The sequence below is a fragment of the Heptranchias perlo genome, chromosome 1, assembly GCF_035084215.1.
Source record: "Heptranchias perlo isolate sHepPer1 chromosome 1, sHepPer1.hap1, whole genome shotgun sequence".
Lineage (NCBI taxonomy): Eukaryota > Metazoa > Chordata > Chondrichthyes > Hexanchiformes > Hexanchidae > Heptranchias > Heptranchias perlo.
Genome location: NC_090325.1, coordinates 162,736,245 through 162,753,558, shown reverse-complemented (window position 1 = coordinate 162,753,558; position 17,314 = coordinate 162,736,245). Strand labels below are relative to the sequence as shown.

The 17,314-nt window shown below is 43.8% G+C and overlaps 1 protein-coding gene across 1 annotated transcript in view; it reads right to left on the bottom strand.

Moving 5' to 3' along the window:
* The window catches only part of exosc9 (exosome component 9), a 64,251-nt gene extending 47,293 nt beyond the window's left edge, over positions 1 to 16,958 (bottom strand). Inside the window, exons 1-2 of the mRNA XM_067993105.1 lie at positions 16,820 to 16,958; positions 9,317 to 9,411 (exon numbers count right to left, since the gene is read on the bottom strand). Of these exons, the coding sequence (XP_067849206.1) occupies positions 9,317 to 9,411; positions 16,820 to 16,885 (161 nt within the window). The 5' untranslated portion in view covers positions 16,886 to 16,958. The remainder of the gene's footprint in view (positions 1 to 9,316; positions 9,412 to 16,819) is intronic.
* Positions 16,959 to 17,314: the final 356 nt, after the last annotated feature.

Genomic DNA, 17,314 nt, shown 5'->3' with positions numbered 1-17,314 from the left:
GAATGGAGTTTTTACAGCGTGTACAGGGCTCCTTTCTTACGCAGTATGTGAGAAGCCCAACAAGAGAAGAATCACTGCTGGATCGAGTAATGGGTAATGAACCAGAGCAGATAGAGAAATAAGCATAGGGGAACATCTAGGCAATAGCAATCATAATATAATAAGGTTTAAAACAATGACTGAGAAAGACATAAGTAAGACAAAGACCAAAGTAATAGATTAGAAAAAAGCTAATTTTGAGGGGATGAGAATGGAACTAGGGAAGGAAAATTGGAAAAAAACTTTGACAGGCAGAGAGAACAGCAATGGGAAATATTTAAAACTGTGATCAAGACTTCATGAGAAATATATTCCTCTAAAAAGTAAGAACAAACTAGCCAATAACGAAACACCATGGATGAATAAAGAGATAAGGGAAAATTGAAACTAAAGAAAAAGACACAAGTACATTTACAGTAAAAGAGAGCGCGATGAAAGGGAATATGAAGAGGTTAGGAAAGAAGTCAAAAAGACAATTAAGAAAAGAGGAGCTACGAGATTAAATTATCAAGGACTATAAAAAGAAAGAGTAACGTATTCTACAGACACACAAATAAAAGAAAAATCAGAATAGGGATAGGGCCACTAAGGGAGGCACAAGATAAACTCACAGGTAACGACAGTGAAATGGCAGAAATAATGGGTGAATAGTTAATTTGCTTCAGTATTTATCAGAGAGACTATCAAGGTTGGGAATTACATTAGAAGAAGAGATCAAAAAAGGTATAAAAACATTTGATAGAAAGGGGAGAGATAATTGAACCTAAAGAGGATAAAATCCCTGGTCCGGATGGATTGTATCCGCAAATATTAAAAGAAGTTAGGGAGGAGATGGCAGAGGCACTATTACATACAAAAATTCATTAGAAAAGGGAATAGTGCCAGAGGACTGGCAGGCAGCTAATGTTATTTCTATATTTAAAAAGGGAGATAGAACGAGTCCAGGGACTTATAGACCAGTTATCTTAACATCGGTGGTAGGAAAGATAATGGAATCTTTACTCAAAAGATGCAATAGAAAAACATCCAGAGATCGAAAATATAATAGTCAGCACAGATTTCAGAAGGGAAAGTCATGCTTGACCAACCGTATTGAAGTAACAGAAAGAGTAGACAAGGGTAATGCAGTAGATGTAATATATTTGGATTTTCAAAAGGCCTTCGATAAAGGTACCGCGTTGTAGACTCATAACTAAGGTCAGAGCATGTGAAGTCAGGGGACCCCTGGCAAGTTGGCTACAAAACAGAAAACAGAGTAGGGGTTAAGGGTATGCACTCAGACTGGCAAAAAGTGGGAAGTGGTGTTCCACATGGATTGTTGCTGGGACCACTGTTGTTCACAATTTACATAAACGATTTGGATTCGGGAATCATAGAAGTTTACAACATGGAAATCGGAAGTACAATTTCAAAATTTGCAGACGACACCAAATTGGGGGGTGTAGCCAATACAAAAGGAAGAATGTGTCAATGCAAGAGGACATTAACAAACTTGCAGAATGGCTGTGTAATTGGCAAATGAATTTCAATATAGATTAGTGTGGGGTAGTGCATTTTGGTAGGAAGAATAAGGAGGTCACATACTACTTGGATAAGTCTAAATGGGATAGAGGTGCTAAGGGATCTAGGGATACTGATACAAAAATCACCAAAAGTAGTGGCGCAGGTTATTAAGAACATAAAAGGCAAATCAAGCACTGGGGTTCATTTCTAGAGGGACAGAATTGAAAAGCAGAGAAGTTATGTTAAACTTGTATAGAACTTTGGTTAGACCACACTTGGAGTACTATGCTTAGCTCTGGTCTCCATATTATAGAAAGGATACAGATGCATTGGAGAGGGTGCAAAAAAGATTCACAATGATGATACCAGAAGAGGATATACTTATCAGGAAAGGCAGAACAGGCTCGAGCTCTTCTCTCCAGAAAAAAAAACTGATGGGTGACCTGATTGAGGACTTTCAGATAATGAAAGGATTTGATAAAGTAGACCAAGAGAAAATATTTCCACTTGTGGGGGGAGTCCAAAACAAGAGGTCATAAATACAAAATAGCAACTAATAAATCCAATAGGCAATTAAGGAGAAACCTCTTTATCCAAAGAGTGGTAAGAATGGGGAACACACTATCACAAGGAGTAGTTGAGGCAAATAGCATAGATGCATTTAAGGGGAAACTAGATAAGCACATGAGGGAAAAAGAAATAGAAGGGGGTATGCTGATAGGGTTAGATGAAGTAGGGAGGGAGGAGGCTCATATGCAGCATAATCGCGGGCATAGACCAGTTGGGCTGAATGGCCGGTTTCTGCTGTAGTTTCGATGTAACTTGATGCAAGTGCTCAGGAAGAGCTGGCACTTTGAGCCACTGCTGCTGACACCTTGAGCAGGAAGGAGACAGAGGTGAGTGATCCTGCAGTGGAGCACTTAATAATTTTGACAAGCTGTTGCATCCTCCAAGCAAGCACTTACCATTTTGTAAAGTTTTCATTTTTTTTTGGATTTTACCCCTTTCAGGTTCACACTTTGGTCTTTCATTCTCTGCTCAGCTTCTGTTGTGCTGCGGTCTGTTCTTGCAAGCTGCGATTTTATATTTTGGGATTCCTGGGCCCCATTCAGGCTGCTCTCCAGTCCCTATATTTTAATAATTTCATGCGAGTACTTTCAATCAGAACTTCCATCAATTCTTAAAGCTGTTTTCAAAAATGTTTGCTCCTCGACACCCCCCCCCCCCCCCCCCGCCACGGGTCATATTACAAAGCATTACATGTTAACAGCAGTCAACATGCCATGTAGTGGCCTTACGGTAACGCTTGCCTTCAACAGCACAATGCAAGAACATCAAGGGGAGTGGTGGCACAAGAGCTGCAGACTGGAGATAATAGTCAGCAGGAGCAACATGGAGGACCTCACCAGGTATCACAGACATGTAATGACAGCCTCTATCCTTCGACTCACCGTACACAACAACTAGTCGAAATTAAAATCGAAGAAAGGCAAAAATTAATTCTGGTGTTTTGGGGGAAGAAAAATATTAAAGTTAATTTACCCCCTCCCTTCTCAAACATTTCCTATTGGGGAAAGTACCCTACAGGTTCCTGATGATGAAACCGCTCTGAGGGGAGTGGGGAGACAACTGCCACTCAGGTGGGCAAATGATTTTTTTTTTCCTGCCTCGGAGTCTATTGTTAATACCACCTTGCATTGTAAACAGGACAGAACTAACTTTTAAAGCAATTCGGCACTATAAAAACCCTACTGGAAAGATGCTCAAATAAATTTATTTGTGTTTAATCTCTGGTCTTCAAGTCTTCCAAAAAGAGTTATAAAACATCTTCTGGAAGCCAAATACATTACTGTGAGGTGAAAAATATGGAATATGGACTATAAGAGAAGTGGGGAGGAGGGCCAATTTCAGTGGGTTGAGAGCAGATCTGGCCCAGGCAAATTGGAATGAAAGGTTGGCAGGCAAACTGTAATGGGCAGCCTTTAAAGAGGAGATGGTTTGGGTGCAGTCTAGGTACATTCCCACGAGGGGGAAAGGTAGGGCAACCATAGCCAGAGTTCCCTGGAAGACGAAAGAGATAGCGGGTAAGTTGAAGCAGAAAAAGAGGGCGTATGACAGATGTCAGGCTGATAATACAAGTAAGAACCAGGATGAAAATAGAAGATACAGAGAAGTGAAAAATGAAAAATGAAAAATGGGGCAGAGAGAGAGTATGAGAATAGAATAACAGCTAACATGAAAGGGAATCCAAAAGTCTTCTATAGACATATAAATAGTAAACGGGTAGTAAGGAGGGTTGGGGCCAATTAGGGCCCAAAATAGGAGATCTACACATGCAGGCAGAGGGCATGGTTGATACTAAGTGAGTACTTCGCATCGGTCTTTCCCAAGGAAGAAGATGCTGCCAAAGTCACAGTAAAAGAGGTAGTTGAGATGCTGGATAGGCTAAAAATTGATAGAGGAGGTATTAGAAAGGCTGGTTGTACTTAAAGTAGATAAGTCACCCAATCCGGGTTGGATGCATCCTAGGTTGCTGAGGGAAGCAAGGGTAGAAATTGCAGAGGTGCTGGCCATAATCTTCCAATCCTCCTTAGATATGGCTGTGGTGACAGAGGACTGCAAACTTTACACCCTTGTTCAAAAAAGGGTATAAGGATAAACCTGGCTACTGCAGGCCGGTCAGTTTAACCTCGGTGGTGGGGGAGCTTTAAAAGACGATAATCCGCGACAAAATTAATAGTCACTTGGACAAGTGCGGATTAATAAAGGAAAGCCAGCATGGATTTGTTAAAGGCAAATCGTGTTTAACCAACTTGATTGAGTTTTTTTTTGAGGGGGTTGATGAGGGCAATGCGGTTGATGTGTATATGGACTTTCAAAAGGTGTTTGATATAGTGCCACATAGTAGGCATGTCAGCAAAATTGAAGCCCATGGAATAAAAGGGGCAGTGGCAGCATGGATACGGAATTGGCTAAGTGACAGGAACAGAGAGTAGTGGTGAACGGTTGTTTTTAGGAATGGAGAAAGGTATACAGTGATGTTCCCCAGAAGTCGGTACTAGGACCACTGCTTTTTTTATTAATGACTTGGACATGGGTGTACAGGGCACAATTTCAAAATTCGCAGGTGACACAAAACGTGGAAGTGTAGTAAACAGTGAGGAGGACAGTAATAGACTTCAAGGAGGACATAAAAAACCTACAAGGGGATATAGACAGGCTGGGTGAGTGGGCGGAGATTTGGCAGATGCAATACAATATTGGAAAATGTGAGGTTATGCACTTTGGCAGGAAAAATCGGAGAGCAAGTTATTATCTCAATGTTGAGAAACTGGAAAGTACTGCAGTATAAAGGGATCTGGGGGTCCTAGTGCAAGAAAATCAAAAAGTTAGTATGCAGGTGCAGCAGGTGATCAAGAAGGCCAACGGAATGTTGGCTTTTATTGCTAGGGGGATAGAATATAAAAACAGGGAGGTATTGCTGCAGTTATATAGGGTATTGGTGAGACCGCACCTGGAATACTGCATACAGTTTTGGTGTCCATACTTAAGAAAAGACATACTTGCTCTCGAGGCAGTACAAAGAAGGTTCACTCGGTTAATCCCGGGGATGAGGGGGTGGACATATGAGGAGAGGTTGAGTAGATTGGGTCTCTACTCATTGGAGTTCAGAAGAATGAGAGGCGATCTTATTGAAACATATAAGATTGTGAAGGGGCTTGATCGGAGGGATGCGGTAAGGATGTTCCCAAGGATGGGTGAAACTAGAACTAGGGGGCATAATCTTAGAATAAGGGGCTGCTCTTTCAAAACTGAGATGAGGAGAAACTTCTTCACTCAGAGGGTGGTGGGTCTGTGGAATTTGCTGCCCCAGGAAGCTGTGGAAGCTACATCATTAAATAAATTTAAAACAGAAATAGACAGTTTCCTAGAAGTAAAGGGAATTAGGGGTTACGGGGAGCGGGCAGGAAATTGGACATGAATTTCGATTTGAGGTTAGGATCAGATCAGCCACGATCTTATTGAATGGCGGAGCAGGCTTGAGGGGCCGACTGGCCTACTCCTGCTCCTATTTCTTATGTTCTTATTGGTGGAATGGGTGGACACATGGCAGATGCAATTTAACGCAGAGAAGTGCGAAGTGATACATTTTGGCAGGAAGAATTAGGAGAGGCAATAAAAGCTAAATAGTACAATTCTAAAGGGGACGCAGGAACAGAGACACCTGAGGGTATATGTGCACAAATCGTTGAAGGTGGCAGGTCAGGTTGAGAAAGCGGTTAAAAAAGCATACGGGATCCTGGGCTTTATAAATAGAGGCATAGAGTGCAAAAGCAAGGAAGTTATGTTGAACCTTTATAAAACACTGGTTCGGCCACAGTTGGGAGTATTGTGTCCAATTCTGGGCACTGCACTTTATGAAGGATGTGAAGGCCTTAGAGGGGGTGCAGAAAAGATTTACTAGAATGGTTCCAGGGATGAGGGACTTCAGTTATGTGGGTAAATTAGAGAAGCTGGGGTTGTTCTCCTTAGAGCAGAGAGGGTTAAGAGGAGATTTGATAGAAGCGTTCAAAATCATGATGGGTTTAGATAAAGTAAATAAAGAGAAACTGTTCCCATTGGCAGAAGGGTTGAGAACCAGGGGACACACATTTAAGGTGAATGGCAAAAGAACCAAAGACGATCTGAGGAAAAACTTTTTTATGCAGTATGTAGTTATGATCCGGAATTCGCTGCCTGAAAGGGTGGTGGAAGCAGATTCAATCGTGCTTTCAAAAAGGAATTGGTTAAATACTTGAAGGGAAAAAAAAAAAGAGGGAATGGGATTAACTGGATTGCTCTTATAAAGAGCCGGCATGGACTCGATGGGCCGAATGGCCGCCATCTGGCAATAACTGCTCTAAGATATTAGGAATTGTGTCCTGTACGTGTGGATTATACCAATGGATGGACAATGGCACACTGTAATAGAGCCATATCCATTAGATGAGAGCGTGTTTAGGATCAAAATTAGAAAAATGGTATGTTTTGTTCAGTAACAGACATTTAACAGAGAAGTTAAGTGTAGAAAAACAAGAGTGCTGGAGGTGATATACTGCAGATGAAGTTTCAGGGAATTTGTAGAAGATATGTGCCTTTAACTGTGTGCACAAAATTTCAAGATCAATTTCTTGTTACTGCACCAAATTCAGAGTCAGATTTTACCAGACTTCAGTAAAATTTCTAACCCAAGACAAAATAAAGACAGAAGTGGAAAAAGGTGTTACATTGAGGCTGTGCTGCATGTGGGAGTAAATAGTACTCGTAACATTATATTTGGAAGGCAATGATTGCCAGCTGAATCAATTAAAAAACATCAGCACTTTTCAAAATATAAACCAACAGCACTGTGGTACTGATGTATTTTTAAACTGTGCATTAAAATCTAACCATTGCTTCTTAAACTTGTAAAAATGCACCATTAAAACATTTGGATTTCACAAGCTTTCTTCAATTTGGCTTTGAGTCTTAAAAAGTTAATTTACACTATTCATTTTTCAGGCAGGAATTTCAATTGGTGGAGATGGCAAAATCCTGTAGCTTTTTATTTTTTTATTATTTGTTCATGGGATGTTGGTGGCGCTGGCAAGGCTGGCATTTATTGCCCATCCCTAATTGCCCTTGAGAAGGTGGTGGTGAGCCGCTGCCTTGAACCGCTGCAGTCCGTATGGCGAAGGTTCTCCCACTGTGCTGTTAGGTAGGGAGTTCCAGGATTTTGACCCAGAGACGATGAAGGAACGGCAATATATTTCCAAATCGGGATAATGCGTGCATTGGAGGGGAACATGCAGGTGGTGGTGTTCCCATGTGCCGGCTGCCCTTGTCCTTCTAGGTGGTAGAGGTCGTGGGTTTGGGAGGTGCTGTCAAAGAAGCCTTGGCGAGTTGCTGCTGTGCATCCTGTGGATGGTACACACTGCAGCCACAGTGCGCCGGTGGTGAAGGGACTGAATGTTTAGGGTGGTGGATGGGGTGCCAATCAAGCGGGCTGCTTTGTCCTGGATGGTATCGAGCTTCTTGAGTGTTGTTGGAGCTGCACTCATCCAGGCAAGTGGAGAGTATTCCATCACACTCCTAACTTGTGCCTTGGATATGGTGGAAAGGCTTTGGGGAGAAAGGTGAGTCACTCGCCGCAGAATGCCCAGCCTCTGACCTGCTCTTGTAGCCACAGTATTTATGTGGCTGGTCCAGTTAAGTTTCTGGTCAACGGTGACCCCCAGGATGTTGATGGTGGGGGATTTGGCAATGGTAATGCCGTTGAATGTCAAGGGGAGGTGGTTGGATTCTCTCTTGTTGGAGATGGTCATTGCCTGGCACTTGTCTGGCGCAAATGTTACTTGCCATTTATCAGCCTAATCCTAGATGTAGTCCAGGTCTTGCCTCATTGACGGGTTGCGAATGGAACTGAACGCTGTGCAATCATCAGCGAACATCCCCATTTCTGACCTCATGATGGAGGGAAGGTCATTGATGAAGCAGCTGAAGACGGTTGGGTCTAGGACACTGCCCTGAGGAACTCCTGCAGCAATGTCCTGGGCTGAGATGATTGGCCTCCAACAACCACTACCATCTTCCTTTGTGCTCGGTATGACTCCAGCCACTGGAAAGTTTTCCCTGATTCCCATTGACTTCAATTTTAGTAGGGCTCCGTGGTGCCACACTTGGTCAAATGCTGCCTTGATGTCAAGGGCAGTCACTCTCACCTCACCTCTGGAATTCAGCTTTTTTGTCCATGTTTGGACCGTGGTTGTAATAAAGTCTGGAGCCGAGTGGTCCTGACGGAACCCAAACTGAGCATCGGTGAGCAGGTTATTGGTGAGTAAGTGCCGCTTGATAGCACTGTCGATGACAACTTTCATCACTTTGCTGATGATTGAGAGTAGACTGATGGGGCGGTAATTGGCCAGATTGGATTTGTCCTGCTTTTTGTGGTGAGGACTCACCTGGGCAATTTTCCACATTGTCGGGTAGATGCCAGTGTTGTAGCTGTACTGGGAAAGCTTGGCTAGAGGCACGGCTAGTTCTGGAGCACAAGTCTTCAGCACTACAGCCGGGATGTTGTCGGGGCCCATAGCCTTTGTTGTATCCAGTGCACTCAAATCGATTCTTGATATCACGTGGAGTGAATCGAATTGGCCTCTGTGATGGTGGGGATATCGGTAGGAGGCAGAGATGGATCATCCACTTGGTACTTTAAAAGCTAGTGCAATTGTGGGTGTCACATTTTCAGTATCCATGTACCGTTTTCCAAAATTGGGGAAGTGTGCAAGTCCAGCACAGCACAGTTTGCATATTTATGCACTGCAAGACATTTTTTCTAAACACCACCCCCCCCCCCAAATCCTCTAGTCTCCCCAGCCACGTATGTCCTGTGACAATAAGACAGATGGCTGACTTGGCCAAGGCCTCCATTGGTAATACTTTTAGCTGATAGTAAGCTTGCAACAGTACCCTTTCCCCTCCCCTCCCCTTTTTCCAGGAGGTGATTGGCCTCAGTAACTCGGTGCCTCCCCAGTGTAGCACAGCGAGCTGGTGAGGGAGGATGGGCGACAAAAGAAAATCAAATCTTGGTCACCTATTGCCACACCACTGCAACACTGGTGTGCAAACATACTGCATTCTTCCCCAACTAAAATGTCAGGTTTCATGCATTAAAGAACAAATGCCACAAGAGAGCAGATTTTCAGACTGTGTGAAGTGATGAACTACAACTGTGCTGGCAATTTGATTTACTTACCTTGTTTTACCCAGTTCCACAATACAACAGCCATATTCAGTTCCAAATGTTATCTTGATATTTCTATAATCGTATGTCTGTCTTCCATCAAGACGCTGTTTGATTAAAAATATCGGGTATCAGTCACATTTAAAACAAATTGGCTTTAGTTTATGGCAGTTCCATAACAAAATTCCATCCATATTCATGATACTTTTGGATTTGACAAAGTATTTATATTTTCCTTGAACAGAAAAATAGAATTCCTCCCCTCACCCCATTGCTCGCTTTTCAAAATAATTTCAGAAAAGAAACAAAAAGTATAGTCTTCTATTTTAATTAGCAATTATGGTAAAGTTGAGAGGTACCTATCCAACATTATACTTTTAATATAAAAATACCGTAATGATCTGCTTGCGAATACTACTATCTTCTTCTAATTCTCCTAGTCTATTTATCTCAGTCGAATAGCTGGTAGAATGCAGCCTTTGCTCAATGGCAGCATTCATGCCTCGGAGTCAGAAAGTCATACATTTAAGACACCCCTCCCCACTTTCAGAGATTCATGTACAAAATCTAGCTAACACTTCAGTGCAATAATGAGGAAGTGCTGCATTGTCAGAGGTGCCATCTTTCTATTAAAGTTAAATCAAGGTTCCATCTGCCCTCTCAGGTAGACGTAAAAGATCCCATGGTACTACTTAGAAGAACTGCTGGGGAGTTTTGCACAACATTTATCCCTGAACCGACATCACTACAACAGATTATTCTTGTCATATCTCTTGGTTTGTGGCAATTTGCTGTGTACAAATTGGCTGCTGTATTTTCCTACATCGTAAGTGATTACACTTCAAAAAGACTTCATTGGCAGTGAAGTGCTTTGGCACATTCTTTCAATGCATTACACATTAAATTTGTTTGATCTAATCATTTCAGAGTTTTAGGGAGAAAGACATCCACTGTATATTTACAGCAAAACTGTACATTTTGCAGTATAAATACAACTTTAGTATTGTTGTAAAGCAGTTTCTGCTTCACAACAACGCGAAAGTAGTGGTCTAAATTGTGATTTGGGGGCCTGGCCAGACCTGAAAGGGAAACAGCGTGAGAGACAGAGTGACTAGGGACGAAATTTGAGAGTCATTTACAATCATTACGACGGAGTCACTGGATACCTTGGAAGTACCAACATGGTGCCCATTTTCAAAAGGGGCGATAAATCAGGCCATACTCCAATATCAAAGGCTTTAGAGGGGGTGCAGAAGAGATTTACTGGAATGGTGCCAAGGATGAGGGACTTCAGTCATGTGGAGAGACTGGAGAAGCTGGGGTTGTTCTCCTTAGAACAGAGAAGATTTGATAGGTGTTCAAAATCATCAATGGGTTGGACAGAATAAATGAGAAACCGTTTCCAGAGGCAGAAGCTTCAGTAACCAGAGGACACAGATTTAACGTGATCGTCAAAAGAGCCAGAGTGACATGAGGAAACTTTTTTTATGCAGCGAGTTGTAATGGTCTGGAATGCACTGCCTGAAAGGGCGGTGGAAGCAGATTCAATAGTGACTTTCAAAAGGGAATTCGACAAATACTTGAAGGGAAAATATTTACATGGCTATGGGACTAATTGGATAGCTCTTTCAAAGAGCCGGCACGGGCACAATGGCCTCCTCCTGTGCTATACCTACTACGACACAGTGTTACTATGATCATGTAAAATAATGGAATTGAACAGGAGTAAATTTCATGTTTACCAATACAATGATAACCTAGTAAAGTATTAGCTTGACTCAGGTGGTAGCACTTTTGCCCCTGTATCAAAAGGTTGTGGGTTCAAGCCCCACTCCAGAAACTTGAACACAAAATCTAGACTGATACTTCAGTACTGACGTAGTTTTGCATCATCAGAGATACTGACTTTCAGATGTGTATTTAAACTAGAGCCCATAGCTGCTTGTTCAAGTGGACGTAAAAGGTCTCATAGCACAATTTGAAGAGCAGGGTAGTTCTACCAATTTCCTGGCTAACATTCATCCCTCAACCAACACCATCAGAAAACAAATTAGCCAGTCTTTCATCTCATTGCTGTTTGTGGTGCATTGCTGTGCATAAATTGGACGCCATACTTACTTATAAAACAGCAGTGACTACACTGTAAAATTAAGTAATGGGCTGTGAAGCCTGGGGCATCCTGAGGACATTAAATAGATGCACGTTCTTTGCTTCTTTCTTTAAAGAACAGTCAACATAGCTGCAGAACAGGAAGACGTTGCCTGTCAAATCTCCTAGACTTTTGAGGAAGTGATAACTCACATGAACTGTGGAAAACGCTATGGTGTGATATATCTAGACTTCCAAAAAATCATCTGACAAAGTTCCACATGAAAGGCTACTAGTTAAGCTGAATGATTTGGGGATTCAGAGTAAATTTTGGAAATTTGTGAGAAATGGCTGAAAAGTAGAAAACAACAGATACTGATGAATTAGAGGAGTCATACTGGAGTGGGGGAACACTGACTGGGTTGTCCCCATGGCTCAGTATTGGGACCACTACTGTATCTAATTTACATCAATGACCTGGATTCAGGAACTCAATACAAAGTGGTCAAATTTGCAGATGATACCAAACCAGCGGAATCGAGGGAAGAGAGCTCAGAAATTACAGAATGAGTTGGACAGAATATGTATGTGGATAGAACAATTATAGCTGAAACTCAATGCTGACCCACACAAGGAAAAATAGGAGACACGCATACTCCATAAATGGCATTGAAGGAAAAAGTTGAAAGAGAAAGTTGAAAGAGACTCAAGGGTCTTAGTAGAGTTGCCACTGAACATGTCCAACCAATGCAGAGCAGCAATCAACAAAGCCAACTGAATGTTGAACTACTTCAATACAGTACTAAGGGAGCGCTGCACTGTCAGAGGTGCTGTCTTTCAGATGGCAATATTCAAAGAAGTGCAGGGGAGTTCTCCCCAAGTCCAGTCCAACATTTATCCTTCAACCAACATCACTAAAACAAATTATCTGGTCATTTACTTCATTGTTGTTTGTGTGACCTCGCTGAATGATGTGGGGATTGACTACTGGATTTCCCTAAATTACAACAGTGACTACACTTCAAAAAGTACTTCCACTGGCTATAAAGCAGTTTAGGATGACCAGAGACCGGAGCGGGATCAGATCGGAGGTATAAAAGGCGAGGCCCGAGAGCGAGAGAATCACCGAGACCAGAGACCGGAGTGGGATCGGATCGGAGGTATAAAAGGCGAGGCCCGAGAGCGGGAGAATCACCGAGACCAGAGCGGGATCGGATCGGAGGTATAAAAGGCGAGGCCCGAGAGCGGGAGAATCACCGAGACCGGAGCGGGATCGGATCGGAGGTATAAAAGGCGAGGCCCGAGAGCGGAGAATCACCGAGACCAGAGACCGGAGCGGGATCGGAGGTATAAAAGGCGAGGCCCGAGAGCGGAGAATCACCGAGACCAGAGCGGGATCGGATCGGAGGTATAAAAGGTGAGGCTCACTCTGAGACCAGCGGCAGAGTTCGGGGTGACGTCACCAGTCAGAAAGTGACGCGGCACAGGGGAGGCAGCTGATTGGTGAGTAGGTTCAGGTGAGTATTTCTACCATTTTACTGTAAGTAAAGTAATAAGAAAGGGAAGGTCTGCAGGTTTTATAGCAGGTAGTGTTTTTTTTAGTGAACCTAGGTCCCTAGTATAGTTAACATTTTTTAATTTCAACGTAATTTAAAAGGGGTAACTAAGCTAAGGCAAGTCATGGCAGCAGACCTCGCACCCGTGATATGCCCCTCCTGCAAGATGTGGGAAGTCATAGACACGACCAGTGTCCCTGCCGACCATGTGTGCAGGAAGTGTGTCCACCTGCAGCTACTGACCAATCGTATCTCGGAGCTGGAGCTGCAGGTGGATTCACTGTGGAGCATCCGCGATGCAGAGAAACTCGTGGATAGCACGTTTAGCAAGTTGGTCACACCGCAGGTAAAGGGTGTACAGGCAGGAAGTGAATGGATGACCACCAGGCAGAGTAAGAGGTGCAGGCAGGTAGTGCAGGGGTCCCCGGTGGCCATCCCCCTCTCAAACAGGTATACCGTTTTGGATACTGTTGGGGGAGATGGCTCACCAGGGGAAGGTGACAGCGGCCAGGTTCATGGCACCGTGGCTGGCTCTGATGCACAGGAGGGCAGGAAAAAGAGTGGCAGAGCTATAGTGATAGGGGACTCGATTGTAAGGGGAACAGACAGGCGTTTCTGCGGACGCAACCGAGACTCCAGGATGGTATGTTGCCTCCCTGGTGCAAGGGTCAGGGATGTCTCGGAGCGGCTGCAGGACATTCTGGAGGGGGAGGGTGAACAGCCAGTTGTCGTGGTGCATATAGGTACCAACGATATAGGTAAAAAACGGGATGAGGTCCTACAAGCTGAATTTAGGGAGTTAGGAGTTAAACTAAAAAGTAGGACCTCAAAAGGTAGTAATCTCAGGATTGCTACCAGTGCCACAGGCTAGTCAGAGTAGGAATGACAGGATAGCTAGGATGAATACGTGACTTGAGAGATGGTGCAAGAGGGAGGGATTCAAATTCCTGGGCCATTGGAACCGGTTCTGGGGGAGGTGGGACCAGTACAAATTGGACGGTCTGCATCTGGGCAGGACTGGAACCAATGTCCTAGGGGGAGTGTTTGCTAGTGCTGTTGGGGAGGGTTTAAACTAATGTGGCAGGGGGATGGGAACCGATGCAGAAAGTCAGTGGGAAGTAAAGTGGTGACAGAAACAGAAGGCAGTAAGGGAGAGTGTACAAAACATGACCGGACAGATGGTCTGAGAAAGCAGGGCAAAGACCAAGGGAAGTCTAGATTAAACTGCATTTATTTCAATGCAAGAAGTCTGATGGGCAAGGCAGATGAACTCGGCATGGATGGGTACATGGGACTGGGATGTTATAGCTATTACTGAAACATGGCTAAGGGAGGGGCAGGACTGGCAGCTCAGTGTTCCAGGGTACAGATGCTATAGGAAAGATAAAGCAGGAGGTAAGAGAGGAGGGGGAGTTGCGTTCTTGATTAGGGAGAACATCACGGCAGTAGTGAGAGGGGATATATCCGAGGGTTCGCCCACTGAGTCTATATGGGTAGAACTGAAAAATAAGAAGGGAGAGATCACTTTGATAGGATTGTACTACAGACCCCCAAATAGTCAACGGGAAATTGAGGAGCAAATATGTAAGGAGATTACAGACAGCTGCAAGAAAAATAGGGTGGCAATAGTAGGGGACTTTAACTTTCCCAACATTGACTGGGACAGCCATAGCATTAGGGGCTTGGATGGAGAGAAATTTGTTGAGTGTATTCAAGAGGAATTTCTCATTCAGTATGTGGATGGCCCGACTAGAGAGGGGGCAAAACTTGACCTCCTCTTGGGAAATAAGGAAGGGCAGGTGACAGAAGTGTTAGTGAGGGATCACTTTGGGACCAGTGATCATAATTCCATTAGTTTTAAGATAGCTATGGAGAATGATAGGTCTGGCCCAAAAGTTAAAATTCTAAATTGGGGAAAGGCCAATTTTGATGGTATTAGACAGGAACTTTCAGAAGTTGATTGGGAGAGTCTGTTGGCAGGCAAAGGGACGTCTGGTAAGTGGGAGGCTTTCAAGAGTGTGTTAACCAGGGTTCAGGGTAAGCACATTCCTTATAAAGTGAAGGGCAAGGCTGGTAGAAGTAGGGAACCTTGGATGACTCGGGAGATTATGGCCCTAGTCAAAAAGGAGGCATATGACATGCATAGGCAGCTGGGATCAAGTGGATCCCTTGAAGAGTATAGAGATTGCCGGAGTAGAGTTAAGAGAGAAATCAGGAGGGCAAAAAGGGGACATGAGATTGCTTTGGCAGATAAGACAAAGAAGAATCCAAAGAGCTTCTACAAATACATAAAGGGCAAAAGAGTAACTAGGGAGAGAGTAGGGCTTCTTAAGGATCAACAAGGTCATCCATGTGCAGAACCACAAGAGATGGGAGAGATCCTAAATGAATATTTCACATCGGTATTTACGGTTGAGAAAGGCATGGATGTTAGGGAACTTGGGGAAATAAATAGTGATGTCTTGAGGAGTGTACATATTACAGAGAGGGAGGTGCTGGAAGTCTTAACGCGCATCAAGGTAGATAAATCTCCAGGACCTGATGAAATGTATCCCAGGACGTTATGGGAGGTTAGGGAGGAAATTGCGGGTCCCCTAGCAGAGATATTTGAATCATCGACAGCTACAGGTGAGGTGCCTGAAGATTGGAGGGTAGCAAATGTTGTGCCTTTGTTTAAGAAGGGCGGCAGGGAAAAGCCTGGGAACTACAGACCGGTGAGCCTGACATCTGTAGTGGGTAAGTTGTTAGAAGGTATTCTGAGAGACAGGATCTACAGGCATTTGGAGAGGCAGGGACTGATTAGGAACAGTCAGCATGGTTTTGTGAGTGGAAAATCACATCTCACGAATTTGATTGAGTTTTTTAAAGGGGTAACCAAGAAGATAGATGAGGGCTGTGCAGTAGACGTGGTCTACATTGACTTTAGCAAAGCCTTTGACAAGGTACCACATGGTAGGTTGTTACATAAGGTTAAATCTCACGGGATCCAAGGTGAGGTAGCCAATTGGATACAAAATTGGATTGACGACAGAAGACAGAGGGTGGTTGTAGAGGGTTGTTTTTCAAACTGGAGGCCCGTGACCAGCGGTGTGCCTCAGGGATCGGTGCTGGGTCCGCTGTTATTTGTTATTTATATTAATGATTTGGATGAAAATTTAGGAGGCATGGTTAGTAAGATCAAAATATGGAATGGACTTCCAGTTAGAGTACTGATGAAGAAAATCGTGGAATCATTGAAGAAACAATTAGATGTTCAAATAGAGGGACTGTATTTCTGGATGGATGAATTGAAATGAGCCTTTCCTTTTCCCTAATTATCTCGTGATCGGTATTCTCGCACTTCCTTAATTTGACACCACATGGAGTGCAATTTCAATGCTGTTAAACCCACCTTAAAAAGTTCTCAGAGGATCCCATGGAACTTTTTAAACTCACCTGGAGTTCACAATGCTGCCACCTGCACTCGTAACTATTTAAAATCAAACTTGTAGGAGAGAAACTTTCTCCTGGCAGGTGTTGCCGAACTGGGGCAACAAAAACAAACAGTTACTGTACAGCGTTACAAGAGACCCAAAAAACCTAATCGCCAGCGCACCGGCAGCTTGCTATTTACAACTAAGGATGACGACGATGGGGACCAAACACAAGTCATTCTATTATTTTCATTTAGCGACCCTGCGCTCGAACTTCATGTTTTCTAAAAATATATTTGGCGGTACCTCTGTAGTTCTATAAAGTAGGTTTCGACGGGCATCACCATCGCCTTCATTATTGGCGCAAAGAGCATATGGAGCCCGCGGCACCGCGGCACAGCCCGGGCCGGGTTCCATGAACGGAATATGAACACCTGGAGCTCGCGCTCGATCCGCACCTGTCTCTCGGCGATGGCCTGTAGGATGAACTGCCTCTCGCAGTTTGATAACGGAGTGTCCCTCATTTCCACACAGCGCCTGGAGTCTTTCTACCGTTGTAAAGTGTCATGGCGTTCAAATGTGTCGCTTCTCCACACGTCATCAGATAGAGACAAGAAGCTGGAAGCACGTGAGCCGCAGATCGGTCGTGTAATTAAAATATTGGCGCCTCAGCCGCCGGTGTCTTATTACCGTGAGGGAGGCGATTCCTTCACAACGTTCGAAACATGCATATTTTACAGATTTTTTTTTTTACAGTGATTTTTTTTCTTTTTAGTGGGGTGCTAATGTCCTGGATGAACACTCGATCCAACAGTTTCCAATACATCTCGAAACTTTTACTTGTGGAGTTTGTGCTGAAAAACAAGTGGGCAGCATTTAGGAATGAAACTTTCAGTGACCAGCAGCATTTGACGGACTCGTATTGCTGCTGGAGAAACAGGATAATTCTCGAG